The sequence below is a fragment of the Camelus ferus genome, chromosome 7 (genome assembly GCF_009834535.1).
Source record: "Camelus ferus isolate YT-003-E chromosome 7, BCGSAC_Cfer_1.0, whole genome shotgun sequence".
Classification (NCBI taxonomy): domain Eukaryota; kingdom Metazoa; phylum Chordata; class Mammalia; order Artiodactyla; family Camelidae; genus Camelus; species Camelus ferus.
This window is the reverse complement of record NC_045702.1, coordinates 37,765,250-37,784,539: the sequence shown is the minus strand read 5'-3', so window position 1 is coordinate 37,784,539 and position 19,290 is coordinate 37,765,250. Positions and strand designations below refer to the sequence as shown.

At 36.0% G+C, this 19,290-nt stretch overlaps 1 protein-coding gene across 4 annotated transcripts in view; it reads right to left on the bottom strand.

Annotated features, from left to right (window-relative positions):
• DPY19L1 (dpy-19 like C-mannosyltransferase 1) overlaps positions 1–19,290 on the bottom strand; it is an 84,422-nt gene that overhangs the window by 7,236 nt on the left and 57,896 nt on the right. For all 4 annotated transcript variants that reach the window (XR_004321410.1, XM_032483728.1, XM_032483730.1 and 1 more), the window contains exons 14-21: positions 16,985–17,086; positions 12,523–12,594; positions 10,519–10,568; positions 7,615–7,639; positions 6,519–6,638; positions 4,529–4,703; positions 3,680–3,779; positions 2,394–2,519 (exon numbers count right to left, since the gene is read on the bottom strand). Coding sequence is in view for 3 of the 4 variants with exons in the window: in XM_032483728.1 (XP_032339619.1) it covers positions 2,394–2,519; positions 3,680–3,779; positions 4,529–4,703; positions 6,519–6,638; positions 7,615–7,639; positions 10,519–10,568; positions 12,523–12,594; positions 16,985–17,086 (770 nt within the window). In the remaining variant the exon portion in view is untranslated. The remainder of the gene's footprint in view (positions 1–2,393; positions 2,520–3,679; positions 3,780–4,528; positions 4,704–6,518; positions 6,639–7,614; positions 7,640–10,518; positions 10,569–12,522; positions 12,595–16,984; positions 17,087–19,290) is intronic.

Below are 19,290 nucleotides of genomic sequence, written 5' to 3'. Positions count from 1 at the left end.
AACTGACTATACTTCAATTTAAAAAAAAATCCAAAAAAAGAAAAAAGTAGTTAAAAACTCTTCTACAACTTGCATTTGAGTATACTTTCATACTTGTATTTGAACACAAATATTTAAATATTTAAGGAATAATCAAGCACATAATTAAGCTACTTTGTAAGTGATAGAACACAAACACCGAGTCCACCAACGTGCCGCGTGCAGTTTAAGCTCCAGATAAATATTAGTCCCTCTTCCCTTTCTTCTCCTATTTGAGTTCCCCGTTTGCTCCCCTGTTCTGACATATTTTTCTTTTCCAGTCACTGTCTCAGGCTGGCATAACTGGATCAGAGACTGAGGACCAAGGCAGTAAAGAAGATCCCAATGCTGGTAGAAAGCTCTGTCCAGAAACTCAGTTCTTGCTACTGCAAATGCAAGCACTAAATATTTGTCCTTCTTCCCTCTTCCCTTTATCTGAGTCCTCCATTTGCTTCCCTGGCAGAAGAGCAAGCACTGCTATGTTTTGTTCTAAGAAATGAGCAAAGTGCACCTGTCTAAGGTTCCTGAGACTTATTATCAGTCTGACTTAAATCCTGTAGTAGATGGAGAGTGCTGTTTAAGTTACCGAGTGGGGAAACCAGAGGAGAGAAAGCCACTTCCTCAGCTCCCCTCGCCTCCACGCCTGCTGGAACAAACACCACAAGGGCAAGTCAAGGTCCAGAGGGGAAACAGCACCCGCCCCACCCGACTCTCAGTCTGAGTGCCCGTCAGCGAGCTCTAAATGGAGATGACCACAAGCCAGTTAATTCACTGCTGACTCTGTTTAGTGTGCAAGATTTATTGCCGTGCTTCCTAATCTTGTCTTCTGTTCCCTTCTTGTGTACAAAAACCTGTGCTCTGCCCATCAGAACATGAACTCCTACAGTTATGCAAATCCAAGGAGCTCCATCAACATCTTAGAACAAAGCACAGCAACCTCTGCACTTTCCGCATATTCAAAACACCATGCGGGGGGTCCAGGGGAAAATGAAGAACCCTGAATCAAGGTCCATCACTGGCTTGGGGAAGAAGGTCATGACACATTATTTTTATGTTCCAGTAACCTACAGGTGTCTCAGGCTGGCATCACTGAACTGGAGAGTTGGAGAGTGAACCCTGAGGCATAAAGAAGATCTCAGTGCTGGTGGAAATCTCTGCCAAGAAACTGAGTCCTTCCGACTGCAAGTGTCAGCCCACCATTCATTTATTACAATGTCAAATCGCTGAGAGATGTGTATGGCTTTTTGTCCTAAATCTATATAACAAAGTTAAAGTACATAAATTTCATCTATATTCTTATGTTCAAAAGGACTTAAAAGCATTTTCCAAATTATGACTCTAAGAACGATATTTTCTATGGACATATTCATCAGAAAATCACTTAGCAATCAACAGTTGTTTGAGTTTCTTTGTGTGTAATGCTGATAGATACTGTGTCACAGAACTATTTTTACCCGAGTCAACATTTAATCATTTTGTCTTAATACCACTGTGTATCATTGAAATATATGACGTATGAGTATAGATAAGCCAAAGACACAGCAATCTCCTGAAGGCTTCTACTTAGTCATAGAGTAGTGAGAATTTTTAACATACTAGTATTCCATGAAACATCCTTGATTTCTGATAAAACTACTCCTTTCTGTGCTCCTCATGGAGTGAATGCTTTGGTATTTTAATAGCAAGCTGTCAACTGCTGTCTAGTCACCGTGGTGCAACATTTCTAAGTAGTCAATTTTAGAATTCACATTTGCTTTTAAGATCTTACTAACTCTTGTTGCTATACTCTGCTCAGTGAACTTCTGTGTGGAAATAGATACTTATAAAAACTATAAACCCAAGAGAATATGGGTAAAAAGGAAAATTAATTATAATCCCATTCAAATAAGGTGTGAAACAGCAAGAAAGAAGCTTCACTCCAAGTTGCTGCTGGGAGGGGTCCCATGGGTCACAAGGTATGGTACGGGGCCGAGATGTGGTTGGGACAAAGCTGCCCGACTGACTTCATGACACTGAGACTCTCCATTATTTGGTTTCAGACTCTGCACGTCTTTTGAAAGAAAATATACCCAACTTTAAATAAAAGTTTTTTTTTCTTTTAAATCAAAGGCAAATATGAACAATTTGGGAATTTCTCGGTAAATGCCAATAACTTTAAGGTAATGTGCACATGCAAATCATTATAAAAGAAATAGATATTTATAATGACTAGAAAAGAAAAAAACTCCAAATAATTATTGAAAAAGTTTTTTCCACTTAAACTTTGCTAACTAGTATATACACCTCACACAAACGACTAGTAAAGCACTTGTGATGAGACTGAATTAACTTTACTGTCCGATGAATATAAAATACTAACTGTACTGAATACTCACTTGGATCTTCTTATACACCAAGACTCCTCCAGAATGTAGTAATTCACTTGTAACTTTATCAATTCTCGCTTCACTTCTTCAGCTGCTTTTCGACTATACATTGAATATACTATTTTCGTTCTGGCTCTTTAAAGAAAAATAATTGGGCAGAAAATGTTCAAGATTAAAAGAATGCAATCAACCCACTTGGAAGTAAGCACTGAATGGGACTAGAAGGAAGACTCTGCAGAAGAACCAGGTCAAGAGAACACTCTTCACAGGAGTTCCTGCTACAGGGCTTTGGGGAGGTCAGTTGAAAAAGGCAGAGGTAGCACAAGAGTCCTGGAGAAAAGGTTCACTTTAATGAATCTCTTCATTTCCAAGCTTAGTGTTTTGGTTTGTTTGCTTGTTTGTTTTTTTTTTAAGTTGTGATTATGTGCTTGCTTGTTTCTGTTTTATTTTTCCATCACTCTATCATAAATAAGAGTACGAGCCACAAAAACACAATTCCAGAACGACTGTAAAACTGCAACAGTTCAAACTTTGATAACCAACAATTAGAATTAAATGGCTGTTTTAGCCCTAATTAAAAAATAACCATAAATTATACAATTGCTCTGGAAATCAGCTTGCTAAAATTGTTTTTTTTTTCATGAAAAAGCTTTTTATTTATAAAAGGTATGTTCCACTGTTATACAAAATAATATATTAATAGGATTCACCAATAACTTAGGAAATGACTAGCTGAACAACCTAGAAATTGCATGAAAATTAAATCTATTTCCTTTTCAAAGAGAACACAATAATCTAACTTATGAAAAATAGTAAAAAAACAAAAAACAAAAAACAAGAATATTTTAGTAGGCCATATTGGTGAAAATCAGGATTAAAACCCTCTTTGAATAGGATTCCATTACAACTGACTACTCAGAATTCAAGAATACCCCATATGAAAATCTTAAAAACTACAGGCTAAAGAATCTTCTGGGGAACTTAAGGATTATGAGAACTAACAAGGACCCGGGTGTTTTAGAGCCCTGTTAACCTACAGAAAATAGACACAGTGTGATTTCTTTTTGCTGCCCAGGAGGGAATATAACCCCAATGGTTATAGTTTCATTGTCCTATGGAACCCTGACAGTTTGTATCTGCCTCAGCCATCTTATTTCAGCATTCTTCGTCCCCTAACTCTCTAAGTCCAAATTCCCCATAACGTTTTTGAAACGCTTCGCATTATTTTGGTGGTTCCCTCACTGTCTACTTGTACAAAAAGTTTGTTTCCAACAGTGTGAGAACTGTGTACTAACCTCAGACCTGCATCTTCATAATGTGGATGATTCACAACGGGCCGAAGTGCGGAGAGTTTAACACTTGCCATTGTGGGCATTGCACCCGCAAACACTGCGTCTGCAAAGAAAGAAGGAAGGTCTTAGGAAGACACTTGGTGCATGTGACAAGAGGTCTCCTTCTGGTCAACTTAATTACTTCCCAGGTGAAAAAGCTGGGCCCGAATCATGACCTAAAGATTCAGCAGCAGAACCAGAATGAAGTCGGGTAGCTGATACAATGCTGGTCAGCAACCAAGCCTGGGTAAACTATTTTCCTTAGAAGACCGAGCCTCACCATCTGTCTCACAATTGAGGATTTCTGTTTCTTTTGTTTGTTTCTAATGTCTTTTCCTGCTTTAAGGAAAGAAGTAACAAACCGACTAGGAAAGTTTTACAGCACCAAGGAATTCTCCAAGACGATTTAATATTTAGTCATTTGATACTCAAATGACAACAAAATCTCCCTTCCCATATATGAATAAAATACCACATTCCATGAGTTCATTTCAAGAAGGAATGCGAAGAACTAAGATTAAAAATTAGGAAAATAAGCATAACATAAATCATTTTATATTGTACCATGTAAAACTTTGGATACATTTTGAAAAAATTAGAGTTTATGGAAAATAGATAAATAAATTACTAATAAAATATGCATGACATTTTCTTTGCAAACCATGTAAGATCAGTATCTGTTTCTAGATAATCTAGAAACAACACTGCTTAGAAAGATTAAGAGCATTGGAAGTAATTTGGGTTTAGGGTTTTGTAGTGGTATATAAAATTGTGGAGAAAACCACAGCTAAAATAATATGACTTTTTTTTTACCTGGTTTAGTACTATATTTGATCCATTCTATAAGTTCTTCTTGTGGCAAATTGCTGAACTCCCCTACAATATTCCACTGGGTTTGTAGATTTGCTGAACCTTGTATTGACATTGCTGCTAAAACAGCAAAAACAACAGCACCAGGATGTACTTTGCAAAAGAGCCATCCAAAGAGCTGAAACCAAATTAAGAATATATTGATAACTGTTAGTACAAAGCAGCCTGTATCCAATAAGCCCAAGTTCTTCTCAGAGAAGAATGCAGTCTCTGCTAGAATCCCAAAGGGTTAATTATTCTAAGGAAAAGTTCCAGGAACGATGACTTGAGGGATCAAAAGAATTCTACCATTAGCCTTATACAGGTGGGATCCAATTTAAGAAAGTCTTCCCTCAACGTGCTCTCGCTACTTCCAGATTTGGGTGAGGCCAGGCCTACCCACATAATTTGCCAGGTCCAGTGCAAAATACAAATGTGGGTTGATTAAAATTATGAAGAAGTTCAAAACAGCAACAGCCTAGCATCAATCTAGGTGCAGAGTCCTTTCTGGTTTTTTTTAGATTTTGGTAGTAATTTTTTTTTTTTTATTGCAGTATAGTAGGTTTACATTGTGTTAGTTTCTGGTGTACAGCACAGTGGTTCAGTTTGTGTGTGTGTGTGTGTGTGTGTGTATATACACACCTTTTCATATTCTTTTCTCATTATAGGCTATTACAAGGTATTAGATATAGTTTCCTGTGCTATACAGTAGGACCTTATTGTTTACCCAGTTTTGTGAAGATTTTCCTTGTAGTTCCAATTGTACAAGATCTTCTGTCAAAGTTCAGGAGGCATGCTGTGAGAATGTTCCACATGGATGTATTTTTGGTGTATTCATGGGAGAGGGTGAGCTCCGTGGTCTTCTATTCCACCATCTTGAAGCCCCTCCCAGAGCGGTCCTGAGTGCGGGTCCCTGTGCGATCACAGAGGGCCCATACCTGTGAAGCCAGCCCAGGGCAAGGCTCACTATTTCTCTACCATTAGTCACCACGTGGGGTGGGATTTAAGATAAGAGGCTTCCCACCATCCTCCTTTCCTGTCCCAGCCTGGAGGAATCAGGAACAGTGGCCACACTCCCTGGTCAGCCTCTGGAAAGCAGTGCCTCCCTGGTACAATACCAACATTCTGATCGGGAACCTTGGGGCTGACTACTTTTTTCCATCTTCAAATAGCTCACTCTCAATAATAACACTCTGTTGTTCTCTCCTTACCATTATTTCTCTACGGGTCTGTAGAGCTGGAAATCAAGTGTTTTGAGGGCATATATGTACTTTTGCTTTTTGATTTTTCTATCACTCTACTTATTATCCCTGGAACATGGTGTAGATGCTTAGAAAATATCTGCTCAATTTAAGAAAAGTAATGCTGCTGCACCTTGGCTAGTTGATAACTGAAAAGGTGGCACTATGCAGAGGCATAAACCTGTGAATACAGAGCAAGGAGGCGGATATCCAGGAAAAACAACCAGCACATAACCAAGATGACTTGACCTAAATTTTAAAAAGTAAAGTCAGGGATGTGCATAAAAATGGATACTCAAATAAATGAAACAACATTTTAAAGCTGGACATCAAAAAGGAACATATAATTTAAACGTACCTATAACTTGAAATCAATTGTTAAGAGTTCTTTGTGATATGAATGTCAAAACCAAAAAAAATTTATTTATACAATAAAGCTCTGCTTTCTGTCCACATTTGTAGTTATCATTCAGAAAGTCAGCCTGCACTGATTGTTTATTGTATGCCAGGAACAGTTTTAGAAGTTAAAAAGATAAATGATCTGTTTTGGCCCTTACCCTTTAGGAAATACTAGTACAAAACCGTGAAGAACTTTAATTATAACAATTTTAAGAACTCGGGGTAATTCAATATTATTTTAGGGCCACTCAGTAACAAAGGTGGGGGTAAAAAACTATCACAGCAGGTATAATGCCATGTAACAACCATCTCACCTGTCTTGAGCAGATCAAGGAAGCCATGACACACATGTGTGGAGTCAAGAAGAGTTTCAGTCTCATAATTAAAATACCAAGGACCGTATATGCTAATAGTTGCAGTGCATGATAAACCAGCTGAAAGGAAGAGAAGATACTTTTTACTCCTATTTGTGAAAATTAAAAATATATTGTGAAACTGATGAACATACAGAAATGGGTACTTTTTTCTTAGTAATTTCTTAGAAATTTGAATTTTCTGAGGTAACTAGTCTTAAAATTCACTTTCAACCTTCTCCATTTTATTAGAGGGCTAAAATTATAAAGTCCCTAAGGCAAATGGTTCTACAGTTCTTCTCAGAATCAAGCCTATAGTTAATAAAGTCCACATTTCTGAATCTACCGTGGCGCTACCATCAGATTAAGGTAGGAAAGTGATAAACAGAAATAACTGCTATTTAAGATCCCAGAGCGCCACCTTAGAACTGCCATCAAAACCAGGAAGAAATATGAAATACAGTATTATGAACTATAGCCACCACACTGTTGCTAAGAGTAGGTAGATCTTAAAAGTTCTCATCACAAGAAAAAAAAAGAAAAAAATTTGAGTGACTATGTATGGTAATGGATGTTTACCCTTATTGTGGACCACAATGTATGCAAATTTGAATCATTATGTTGTACATCTGAAACTAATATTATATTATAAGTCAATTACACTTCAATTAAAAAAAAAAAAAAAGAAAAACCTTAGGTTGAATCACCAGGAGATGGGAACAGCAACCAGTCACATCTCTGAAGCCTCAGGGCAAGGTGAACAGAGAGGAAAGTGATCTCTGATCATGAAAAAGAAACTCTGCACATGCGTTTAAATGGGCTCCAGCAATGAACTGCTATGACCATGAGGACGATCAGAGCCGACAAGGACTGTGTGAGTTCCCCACTTAACTGTCCTAACAAACGAATGGTCATGTTGTAGTGAAAACATATATAGGCCTATTTTGAAGAGAATCAGTGGCAACTACCAATACACTTAGAAAAATGGAACTAAAGGAAAGTCCAAATATACACAAACGTTAAAATAAGATAAATTTTGGTAATATTAAGTCTTTACCTCTCCATGATCAAACTGGTGTTTTCTGAAATGGAAAAAGAAATACTACTATTAAATCAGGGAGTCGCATGTATAAACCTGGAGTTCAAGGGAGAAGTCTGGACACAAATGTGTGACTGGATAACACATACCTCCTCTATCCGAAGCACTGATCTATTTCCAAGACCTAGAACAATGCCTGGCACATAGATTTCATTTTTTTTTTTGAATAAATGAACAAATGACCCAATTAACTCCTAATCCAGGCACATACAATCTGATTTGAGAAATTGGTTTCAAAAATATTGATGTATTAATCAGCAGTAAAAATATTGGGTAAATGAAGGAAGTAAAATGGATCCTTCTTTATTCTTCTTTTATGCCAAATAAAAGAGATGAGTTATCATTTATTGAGCATCTATGATGTTAACAGGATCAGTAAATTCCATTAACTCTGATCTTAGAACTATTTATTATCCCAACTGACAGCCAAAGAAAGCAAGTAAGAAGCCATTAAGTGGCCAAGTCAGGTCTATATGTTGACTGATTCCTGAGGCAACATATTTTCTACTTCATCATGCTGTCTCTATCCTACGTAACCCCCAGGTCCCTGAATAAAGGAGATACTAATATTCACATCTTGATAATTAAACTGTACCTCCTACCCCTTCCCTTTTTATATCAGCATATGACTTTGGTACTCATACAAAATGAACTGTCAATGTGCCATCAGAAAAAGCTCTGATCCTATCTGAACTGAAAGTCCTATGAAGCTCAGTGGTTTCCCGTAATTATTTCTATAGTTGAGTTGTTCTTGAAAAGACTGCTTTGTTTCTGTGAAAAATGCCACTTTTCTCCTTCAGAGCTGCTTACTACAGCTGTAACCATAGCCCCTTTCCAAGCTCTCAAAAAAATTTCATCTCAATTGAAGAGGAATTATGGTATTATATACCAGAAGCTTTTTCCTTTTCCCCAGGCCCTCAAAGGCATCGGGTAGAACAAGGGCACAGTTACAGTAAATAGTTTCTAAATGAGAACAAGGATTGTCTCAAGAGAGCGTGCAATAATTTATCACTGGTTGGAGGTGAAAGAATATACAAGGCTGTGTGTGTTATAAAAGAAAATATATAGATACACAAATTTAACAATCTCTACTTCCCCAAAAATCCCACAAAAGAATGAAATGAGAATTAAAACTTCCTTTACTCTACCCTCTAATCCCATGCTTCTTAACAGTTACAGGTTTTATCCTCCCAAATTCCCCCTATGTACACATCAACATACAAAATTTTCATATTTTAAATAAAACTGTAATCATCATATAAATACACATATGTATGTATGTATGTGTGTATGTGTGTGTGTGTGTGTATAGTTTCATCATTTTTTCTTCAAGGATGTATGATGAAATATTTCCATAAAGAATTCCACATTATAACTGGGTCATAATTAAACCAATCCTATACTGGTGGGCATTTTGGTTGTTTCCATTTTGCACATTATACACACCACCACAGTGGGCATCTCTGTACCACTATCTCAGCATTTCTGTGAGCATTTCTAGAGGACACTTACACACTGTGAAACTGCTAGGCTAAAAGACAGGCACACTGTGTTGCTTGTATTGCCAAACTGCCCTCCCACCTACTTCCTCCCACCCTGGCAAGCACTGGGTACTATTAATTTTTACAAACTTGATGAGTAAAAAGGTTTTCACTTTATTATGAGATTGAGCACTTTTTTATGTATCTATTAGTCATGCATAAGTCTTTATTCACTCAACTACTATTCTTTCCTATGTGCCAGGCACTGCATATAAACTGTTGAACTGAACAGAAATGACCCTTCCAACCCCTTCAGGAGACAGGCAACACATCAGTATGTAAGTGTACATGGTGATAAATGCTGAGAGAGAGAAAAAAAAGGGTGTGATGGTGAAGAATAACAAGCAAGGAGATAAGAAGTCTATTCAGAGACGATGGTCAGGAAAGGCTTCTTGAAGGAGGTGACTTCGAGGCAAGAATTAAAGGAGTTAGTCATGCAGACCTGGGCTGTGGGAAGCAGGGGGCACAGTTACAGGCTTAGGGCACAACCACTGCAAGACTGCAGAGGCAGGAAACAACTCATCAAGGTCAAAGAGCAGAAAGGAGATCCGTGGGACATGAGTGTAGTGAGATAGGAAAAATGGGAATTTATTTTTTTCTCAATTGCCTATTTGTGTCTTTCATTCATTTTTCTAATGGATTTTGAGCATTTTAAAAATTAATTTGTAGAAGTTCTTTACGTATGATGGTCATTAGTCCTTTGTCATATATTGTCATTTTCCCCAAGTTGTATTTTTCTGTGAACATTGCTTACAGTATTTTACCAAACCAAAGAATTTATCTGGTCAACGTTGTCAATCTTCCCTTCTAGCTTACAGGTTTTACGTCATACTTAGCAAGGCATCTCTAACCCTAAAATTATAAAAGTAATCTCTTGGTTTTTTTGGGGGGTGGGGTGTCATTTTTTTCTATATTTAAATCTTTGCTCCATCTGGAATTTATTTTATCCAAAAAGTGAGGTATGAGTACACTTTTACACTTCCCTGCCCTTTTCTCAAAAGGCTGTCCATTGGCCCTAAAACCATCAATAGAATAATTTATTTTCCCTCCCAGCTGAAGCACAAAGCTGTGTCCTTCAAGCACAGATTAGTGTTGGGTTACTGTCAGATTGTACTGGATGGGACCTGGAGTACGAATAAGTGACGTGCTGAGCTCTGCACAGATAGGGAAGAAGTGAGAAAAGCAAAGAAGGGGGATGACAACAATCAAAAATATTAATTACCAAATGTTGAGTGTACAGCATGTGACTATAAAATTAATACACTCTAAATATCTACTTAATAAATGGAAGAAGTAACAAAATTATTAATAGCATATTTACCTTATATGTGTCTGTTGTTTAGTTAAGACACCCCACATGTCACTAATAATCTGCAAATAGATTTTTAAACATTTTATAACAGCTGTTTTGGGAAAAAGAATATTTCAACTAACACGTCTTCTAACCTTTCAAAGTTTTACTTACTCAAAAATATGGAAGTATGGAGATAAGAGATAACTCAGAAAATATTAACTACAACAACAACATGCTATGTTTGTACAATATGTAATTATATCCGTACCCAAGAACCCTGTTCAGGTAGAACTTTTTCCTCATTTTGTAAATGAGCAACAGGCTGAAAAGGATTAAATAGTCTCCCTGAAGGTGGACAACAACTAAGAGGCACTGGTGGGCATTGAAACCTGACCTTTTGGCTTCTGATTCACATTTAGTGAATTCCATCACGCCCAGGTTGCTGGCAATGCCTCTCCTTAGTCATACACACATATGAACTGAAGTACTGGCTCAGAGACTGATAAGCACAGCTAACTAAACACTGTGCTTTTATATTTAGCACTCACAGTGGTGGCTGGGGGGTCCCCTAATCTGAAATCCTATTCTCAATGTGGATGTCCTCTGTGACATTGCTGTTAGGTTTTAATTCAGTCCTTACAAGAACCACCAGCTACTGCTTAAATCTATAACACATTCGTAATCAGTCCAGATCAATGCTGGTCAAAAGCCTTAACTCCTAGAATTGCCGATAATTCTAAGGAACCAAAATAAGTATAATCTTATTTCCAAGTAATAGGCTTTTAAGTCATTGAAAATAATTATTCTCTTTCCATTAAATCTTTCTTCTTTAAAGCAAACATCCCAGCTTCTTTAACCCAATCTAATCATTTTCATCACCTGTAGCCATCCAGGGGGCTATCTTTTTTTAATGCATTCTGGATCGCCAACATCTAGTATTTTTTTACTGCCTGCTAGGTGTACAGCCACATAAAGTATGCAAAGGAAGCACAGAGCCTGACCTACAGCAGAAACTGACTAACCATAAACTGGTGAGATTTGAAAAGGGCTGTAGGACTACAGAACTGAATACTACACAACGCCCAACGAGGGGGCGAAGGTGCAGTCTGATTCTTGCTCTTCCTTTGCTTTTTAAGGGACATGATGTGAGGCTGGTAACAACCTCTCTGACCTATCAATTTTGTATCTGTCAAAAGGGGGACGATAATATCTGTGTACCCCACAGTGCTGCTGAAGAACCAATTGAAATAAGGCATGTGAAATGTTTCAGATTACAAATATAGGATGTGAGCAGTAAAGAATATTCTATAGTAAAGAATATTCTACAAATGTATGACATTGTGTTAACACAAATCACAGCTACAAATCAAAAACTTTTAGAGTCTAGCATTTGTTTTTGATTACAGTTTAATCTCAATTCATTCTCTTAAAACACTTGTAGTTACAGAGTTCATTAACTCTTAAAGGAAAAAAAAGAAAGTATCACATCCACTCTTTGCTAAAGATTGGAAATTCCCCAGCCTGATTTATACCTGGACTTAAAATTTCATTATCAAGGCCAAGTTGGGAATCTATTTTATCAAGTTTAGTAATACATTGTTAATATTCTATTTTTTTCCTTTTGATTAATAATAAACTCTATCCAGAAGTTAGTGACCACTGCACAAATGACTTAGAAAGGCACATTTAAATATTTTAGGGAAATATTACATAAAAGTTGAAAATGAGTCAGGAATAATTTACATAGGGAAAAACAACTGTATCAGTATGGTCTCTCTGATCATATCTTTCAAAATACATAACTATCAAAATTTGAGCATCCTCTTCCTAGATCTACTTTATGCTGGCAACTAGCACAATATTTTTAAGGCTTATCAATGTTCATCAAAGGCCATTAGTGAGACAATACAGGATATATTTCAATAAATCTATGTAAAATATGATGTTAGATTAACATGTAGCCTAGTAACTATTGTGAAGGAACAAGGAAATGTTTTATTATGAGAAAGTGCTCTTAAGTGAGAGACGTACCTTTCTAATGATTGCAATAAACACAACAAGAACAACTGGAAGCAATAATGTCTTTGTATACCTCAGTGGAGTCTGAAATTCAGAGAGATGTTTCGTTAGGGGAAAATGTTATATCAAGTGAAATTTCAAATAATGAACCAAGTGAATTTTAAAACATGTAAGTAAACATGAGCTTTCACCCATCTAGGGTCTAATCTACCCACTGACTCCATCACTAAAATGAAGATGCATTTTCACAGAAACAAAATTTCCCAAAATGTTGGGTTGAAAACACTAACAAATACTGTCCGCAAACACTTATAAATGTAAAATGTGACTAGAAAGATTGCTGTTCACTTTTGCAACTACTTTTCTAACAAGAGAGCCCAACTTAATATTCACCTAAGGTCAGTGGAACTCCTTTAAAGGCATGAGATTTACCTGTGCATTTTATGGGGGTAAAAATCTTAACCATGATCTATTATTGATACACACACACAGGCACACACTAATGACCAATGTTTACAAAAGGAATAAAAAAATTTTTATATTTTCTTTAGAAACTTTGTTTGTTTTAAAAGCTCTATGCGTTGAAACCCTATACACCTCTCAAAAATTAGAGGTCACAGTCTTAAACAATCCTGGGCTTGAAATTTCTAAATTGCAATTGATTTGCTTATTACCAACACATTCCCTCACAAAAATAATCTTACATCATTAAGTAAAATAATACATGCTTTCCCAAAAATGTTTATAAAGAGAAGTCTAGTTTCAACCATATTAAAAACACTGGTGTATTTTAACTACAAAGTATACAGTAAATAGCATTTTCTGATTTTCCCTCCCCTTAGTCCAATTCTCTCACTTACTGTTCTGTATCAGACAAGTAATTTTGATAATTCATTATACAAAATGCATTCTTCATGAGTTGGAAATCCCATTAAAAGGAGAATTTTTATGTTTTTATTTTACTATTCACCTTTATAAACATTTGCATAGTATTTATTATTTTAAAACATATAAATATATTTTATTTATAAATTTTAAAGTGTCAACCTATGCAAAAATCATATAACTAAAACTATTTTATTATTTAAAAATTAGACATTTGCTAATAATAACAATAAATATAAGAAAAGTAGTAAGATATAGATCTTTACCTTAAAAAGGAAGTGTGTTAAAATTGTGTTAAAAGTACATAACAAAATTTAATACAGTTCAAACAGTTGTAATATTATATTCTAAAGTTTGTCTAAAAGGTACCTTTTAATATTACTCTTGAAAAGAAAATCAGATTAGCATCAGACTTTTATAGCAACACTTCAGACTAGAAGAAAGCAAGTTGTTTAGCCTACTCAAGGAAAGATATATGAGCCAAAGATTTTGTATCTAGCCAAACTGACCTTCACACATAAAAGCCACTGATAAAATATTTTGAACACGTAAAAACTCAGGGATTACTGCTCCATGAGCCCTTCTTGAGGAATCCACTGGAGAGCAAGCTTCACACAACCAAGAAATAGCAGGAGGGGCTTCAATCCTAGGACTCCTAGTAAGCATTAAAAACAATGACCTACAGAACTATGACAATGATGGGGCTACCGCGGTGACACAATGTATAGTATGAGCGGTTATATGTGCTGACAATGAAGATACTGTGGGACTCTTAAAAATGGGGTAAGGGGGGTAGCATATAGGAAGTAAAATAATCTCTCTGATTATGATATCACAATACATTAGAAATGGGTGAGAATGGGCAAGGGGCAGGAAATGACTAAGGTCAGTATAACTCTGAGGAGGAAACTGATAGAATGGATGACAGCTAATACATACAAGTATGAATATAAAGGAAACAAAATTATAAAACTTCCTCAATGCCAAAAGATACAGCAGAGAGAGGGTATGCACAAGAACAAAAGCAAAGGAAACAAACCACACAGTGAGAGGTGTGTGTGTGTGTATGTGTGCATGTGTGTGTTCTATTAGGATTACAAGTTCTTTAATCTTAATATTTCTTTGTAATTATTGATTTTATTCTAAGCATGAAAGTTATATATATATATGCTCAGAAAATGGAGAAAAAATAAAGGAGACAATAAATTTTACATTTTAATTAGTTGTCAGCATTTTCTCCCCAACGGACTGCATGTTCACATCCTTCACCCATTTCTGCATGTGTAGGGGGATGCAGGCTGTGTTTTTGGTGCTGGGGAAGGGTGAAAGCCCTTGGTAATTTTTTTTTTATTGATTTGAACAAGCTTCTTTAACTAATTACATTAATCCCTAGTTTCATTTGTTATATTTATGGTAAGAATCATCCTAGTTAGTGATCTGCTTTTTAATTTTTAAAATATTTAATGTACAGATATTTTTAAGTTACATGCAGACAAATCTATTAATCATTCTCATATGCATTTTGTACTGGTATTATGCTCATTAAAAAATGAAGTTAACATTCATTGACATGTTTCTCAAATTAATTTTTCAGGCTTCATTAATATATAAAATATTAATTAACGGAAATAAAGTTTGGTGTATAATATGATACAAAGTTTTAACCTGACTCCCCTCCCCAACTCAATTTTGCAAATAATACTCATGAAACAATGCATCTCTTATCCACTGATCTGTGGTGCTCACTTCATTTCATACCAAGTGCATACACATAAACACAGTTAAGGACAGACACATGGGTCTATCCAGCACTGCCTATTTTTGGCCATAAAAAATGTTCCTGTCTTGGAATCTCTGTACTTTAAATACTAATGCTTTCCATTTTCACATCTAAAAGGCAAAGATCCCCCTCATTGTTTTTGCTTTTTAACAGCATAATACAATTAAAAAATGATTATTGTGGAAAATTTAAAAGATGTAAATTACAAAAAAAAAAAAAGTTAATCATTGATTATCTCTCCATCAAAAAACCACTCTTGAAATTTTGGTCTCTTACACTTTATTCGATGTGTGCTAACTATAGGTAATGAGATTGGACCGTTTTGCTCACCCTACTATATATCTTAAGTGTCCTTCCATATCAGTACAATGTCAAGTTAAATTGTTCCCTTTGCCCCACCATATGGACGTATCACACATACAATGGATGCCCTCTCTGAACCGGCACCATGCTCAGTCCCTGTGCTGAAGATGCTTATGGAGACGGGGAACAGCAAGCTATAAATAGCTTTGCCATTTTCTTCAAATCGACTGAAGTCATGCTGTGCCTCAAAAAACAATTCCTTCTACCACATTACTGATGGCTCACAGTCTCAGGCTGTAATGGTGTGTATATTCTCCATGTTAAAGGACTTCCACTGTGTCCTAATTTCTCTGTTGATGTTCGCCCTCTCCTTCCTTTACCAGCCCCTTGAAGGAGTATTAACCTGCTGTAAGTATGCATTTTAATGTCTTGCAAGACACTTTTCCTTACTTTCTTCCAGCAGGCTCAACACTATTATTTGTACACTTTATCAGCCATTGTGTGTCAAAACCATTTGCCAGACACAGCAAATGAAGACTGATAGGTGACTGGAGTAAACAGTGTATTTGCAGAACACCCTCAACTCAGAATGTCTGGTTGGTTAAGAGTCTGCATTGTGACACACTCTCCTCCGCTGGTCTGTAACTCAGGACGGGGCTGACCCAGCGGGGATCAAGGGGAAAGTGAATATATCAACAGAGGACAGTTGGGCAGTTTCATATATACACACATAGCTTTGAAGGACAATGTTTCACAGCTACTAAAATGTCATCATAAATCAGGACCACATGGATGGTGTGAAAGGACACACACACATATATATATATATATACACGTTTGCTAAACCAAACTAGCTCAAAAAGTATTGCAAAATAGTATTTAATACAAAATATCTTAAAACATCAAAGTGCGTTCCCATGTATCTCCTTTGGTCCTCACAATATCTATTTGAGGCATACTACCAGAAACCAGTGAGCTAAGACTCAAAGAATGAGAGTCACTTGTTCAACAACATCAGGTAATATTGCAGACATCTGTTTCATAATCCACTAAACTACTCTCTGGTTTCCTTCTAAACACCTGAGTATAGTTTTAGAAAGAAAAATGTTGTTGGAATGAAAAACTTGTCCTCAATGATATTTCAAAGCAATGAGATCATTCAAACAAACAACCACACAATGAGTGGAAATGTAACAGCTTGAGAGCTTCACTGCACTAATGCTATCCCTGAAAAGAGGCAACTTGAAATGCCTCTGTGTTTACTCATCCAAGAAATTATTGCTAGACTGAGTGCATGTTTCTAAATTATCAAAATGAGAAAAGACCATACATTTCAGGAAGTTGCACTATGTAAATAGGAAAACCTTCCCCTAAGCTGCCAGATTTTCCTTTTCTTTCAAACTGAGATAAGAGCACAGAGGCAAGGACCTGAAGTGACAGGAGCACCCTTTATGAAAAATGAATGGGCCAAAACCTAAGGAAAGAAAAGGAGAAATCACATCTTACCTCCTTTTCCATAAAGTCAAACTCTGCTGCGCAGGTATACAATAAAGTATCAAAATCCTTGTAACTGAAGAATTTTGATGTTAATAGGTTGCCGATATGAGCCTAGTAAGGAATAAAGGGAGGTACCATTAGATTATGCCGTATATTGTAAAAATGCATTTTTATCTTAACAGTACGTAAAAAATGTTTCCACTACATGACAGAGCTCGCTGTTCCCACACCAGCTTGCTTCTTCCTATTAAAGAAGCAGTGATGGACCCTTCAGTTTCACAGTCTCTTTTCTTTTGCTGACAAGTGATAGCTCCAACCACACTCTGCTTTCCATGCTCCATCATCAGCTTTCCAAAGGCTTTATCCTTGAGTTTTGTCTGCTCAAGGTGCTAAACCTGGTGAAATCACTACACAGCATCGGGCGGGCTTAGTAATGTACACTGCCGTCTGTCAATCACAAAAGGACAACGTATGACCGAGTAAAGAAAAGTAAACGTTAACTCAGTTTTTCTGAACAGGGGAATGAAAAGACTTTGAGAGAAGTAGAAAATGGGCAGGCCTTGGAGCAAAACATGCCTTTCGGCAGACAATCGGCGTCTGTGTAATTCTTAACGTGTTACCAAGTGCTCTCACTTACATCACCTCTCTACTTCCCACAGGAAGCCACCCCAGGAAGCTGGAATTATTTTCATTTCACATATAAGTAAACACTTGCCAAACTTTGAATGCACTGTTGTTTAAAAGAGCAAGCACCATAGGAAAGGGGGACTCTGTATCTAAAGCAAATCAGGGCTAAATAATACCTACACGAAGCAGGGGCCTGGGGGTGAGGAGGAACTAAGGCGTGGTGGGGTGTGCTGAAGAATCTCAAGCCTCTGCCTCATGGGGAAGAGATGTGTACTGGTAAGTTTAAGAAATCAATAGGGAGAGTAGGCCTAAAATAGCATTAGCAAACTACCCACCCATTGAAAAGGAGAAGAAACCTAAAAAGAAAGTGAAATGGTTGGAAAATCTCAAATAAAATGAAAGAAGTCCTAATATAATGATAACTACCATAAATATAAGAGGTTTTTTTTGTATAATTAAATATAGTTAAATGAAATTGACAGATACTAAAATTGGACTTAAGGGGAAAAAATTCAACATTACATTGTCTGTAAAAGACATACTTAAAACAAAAGTATGCAGAAAGGTTGAAAACAGAAAAAGAGAACAAAGTATACCAGATAAATGGAAGAAATCTAGGCAAGCAATTGTAATGTCTCATAAAACTGAATTCAAACAAAAATACATGAAAAAAGACAATAAATGACATTATATGCTGGCAAAACAAACAGCAAGCGAGGTTATACATGTCAGGAACATATCTGCAGTTAACAGTATAGATTCAAAGTGCACAGAAGAACAACTAAAAAAATTGTAGGAAGAAAAAGATAAGCTGACAGTGTTCATTGTGTTAGAGTTCCCTCTAAAATAGAAAAAGCAGATAATGTTAGCATAAAATCTGAATAATATTATTAATAAGCTCACAGAGAATACAAACTTCATAAAGAGAGACTATATCTTATCCTCAAACACAAGTGAAATATTTTTAATGTTCACATCCCATGCCACAAAACATTTCAAAGAACTGATATAATACAGATTACTTTTTTCTAATCCGAAGTGCAGGAAAATTAGAAAATAACTAGGAATGGCTTTAAAAATCCTTTCAGCTAGAAACTAACATAAAGCTTAATAATCTTTAGGTGAAAAGAAAATCACAAAATAGTTAATTTGTAAGACATACAAAAAAGTACGACTTGCAGAGAAATTTATAGATTTAAATGCATTTAATCAGAAAATAAGAAAGGCTGAAAACAAAAGAGCCAAGCATGTTCCCTCAAGCATCAGAAAAAGCTACAGAACGAACCCAAAGAAATGAGAAGAAAAGAAATGAAGATGACAGAATTTAATGACAAAGAGAAATACAACAAAACCGGAGAGGACTTTTAAAAAGTGGTACTTTGAAAATATTAATGCAATAAATAGAAAGTAGAAAAACAGCAAATAAATAAATAAATAAATAAATAAATAAATAAATAAATAAATAAATAAATGCAGCTCTTTATAGATTAATATAACATTCATTCCAAATCCAAATAAGGAAAATTAAATAAAAGAGCCTAAGATGATTTCATATACATGCAAAAATTTCAGTAAGAATTTTTCGCTAACTGAATCCTACGCTTTTTTTAAAAAACATGATCCATTTGATAACATACATGAAATGGGTGCATTTCCTCTAAAGACATAAAGGACCAATAACTTTCTAA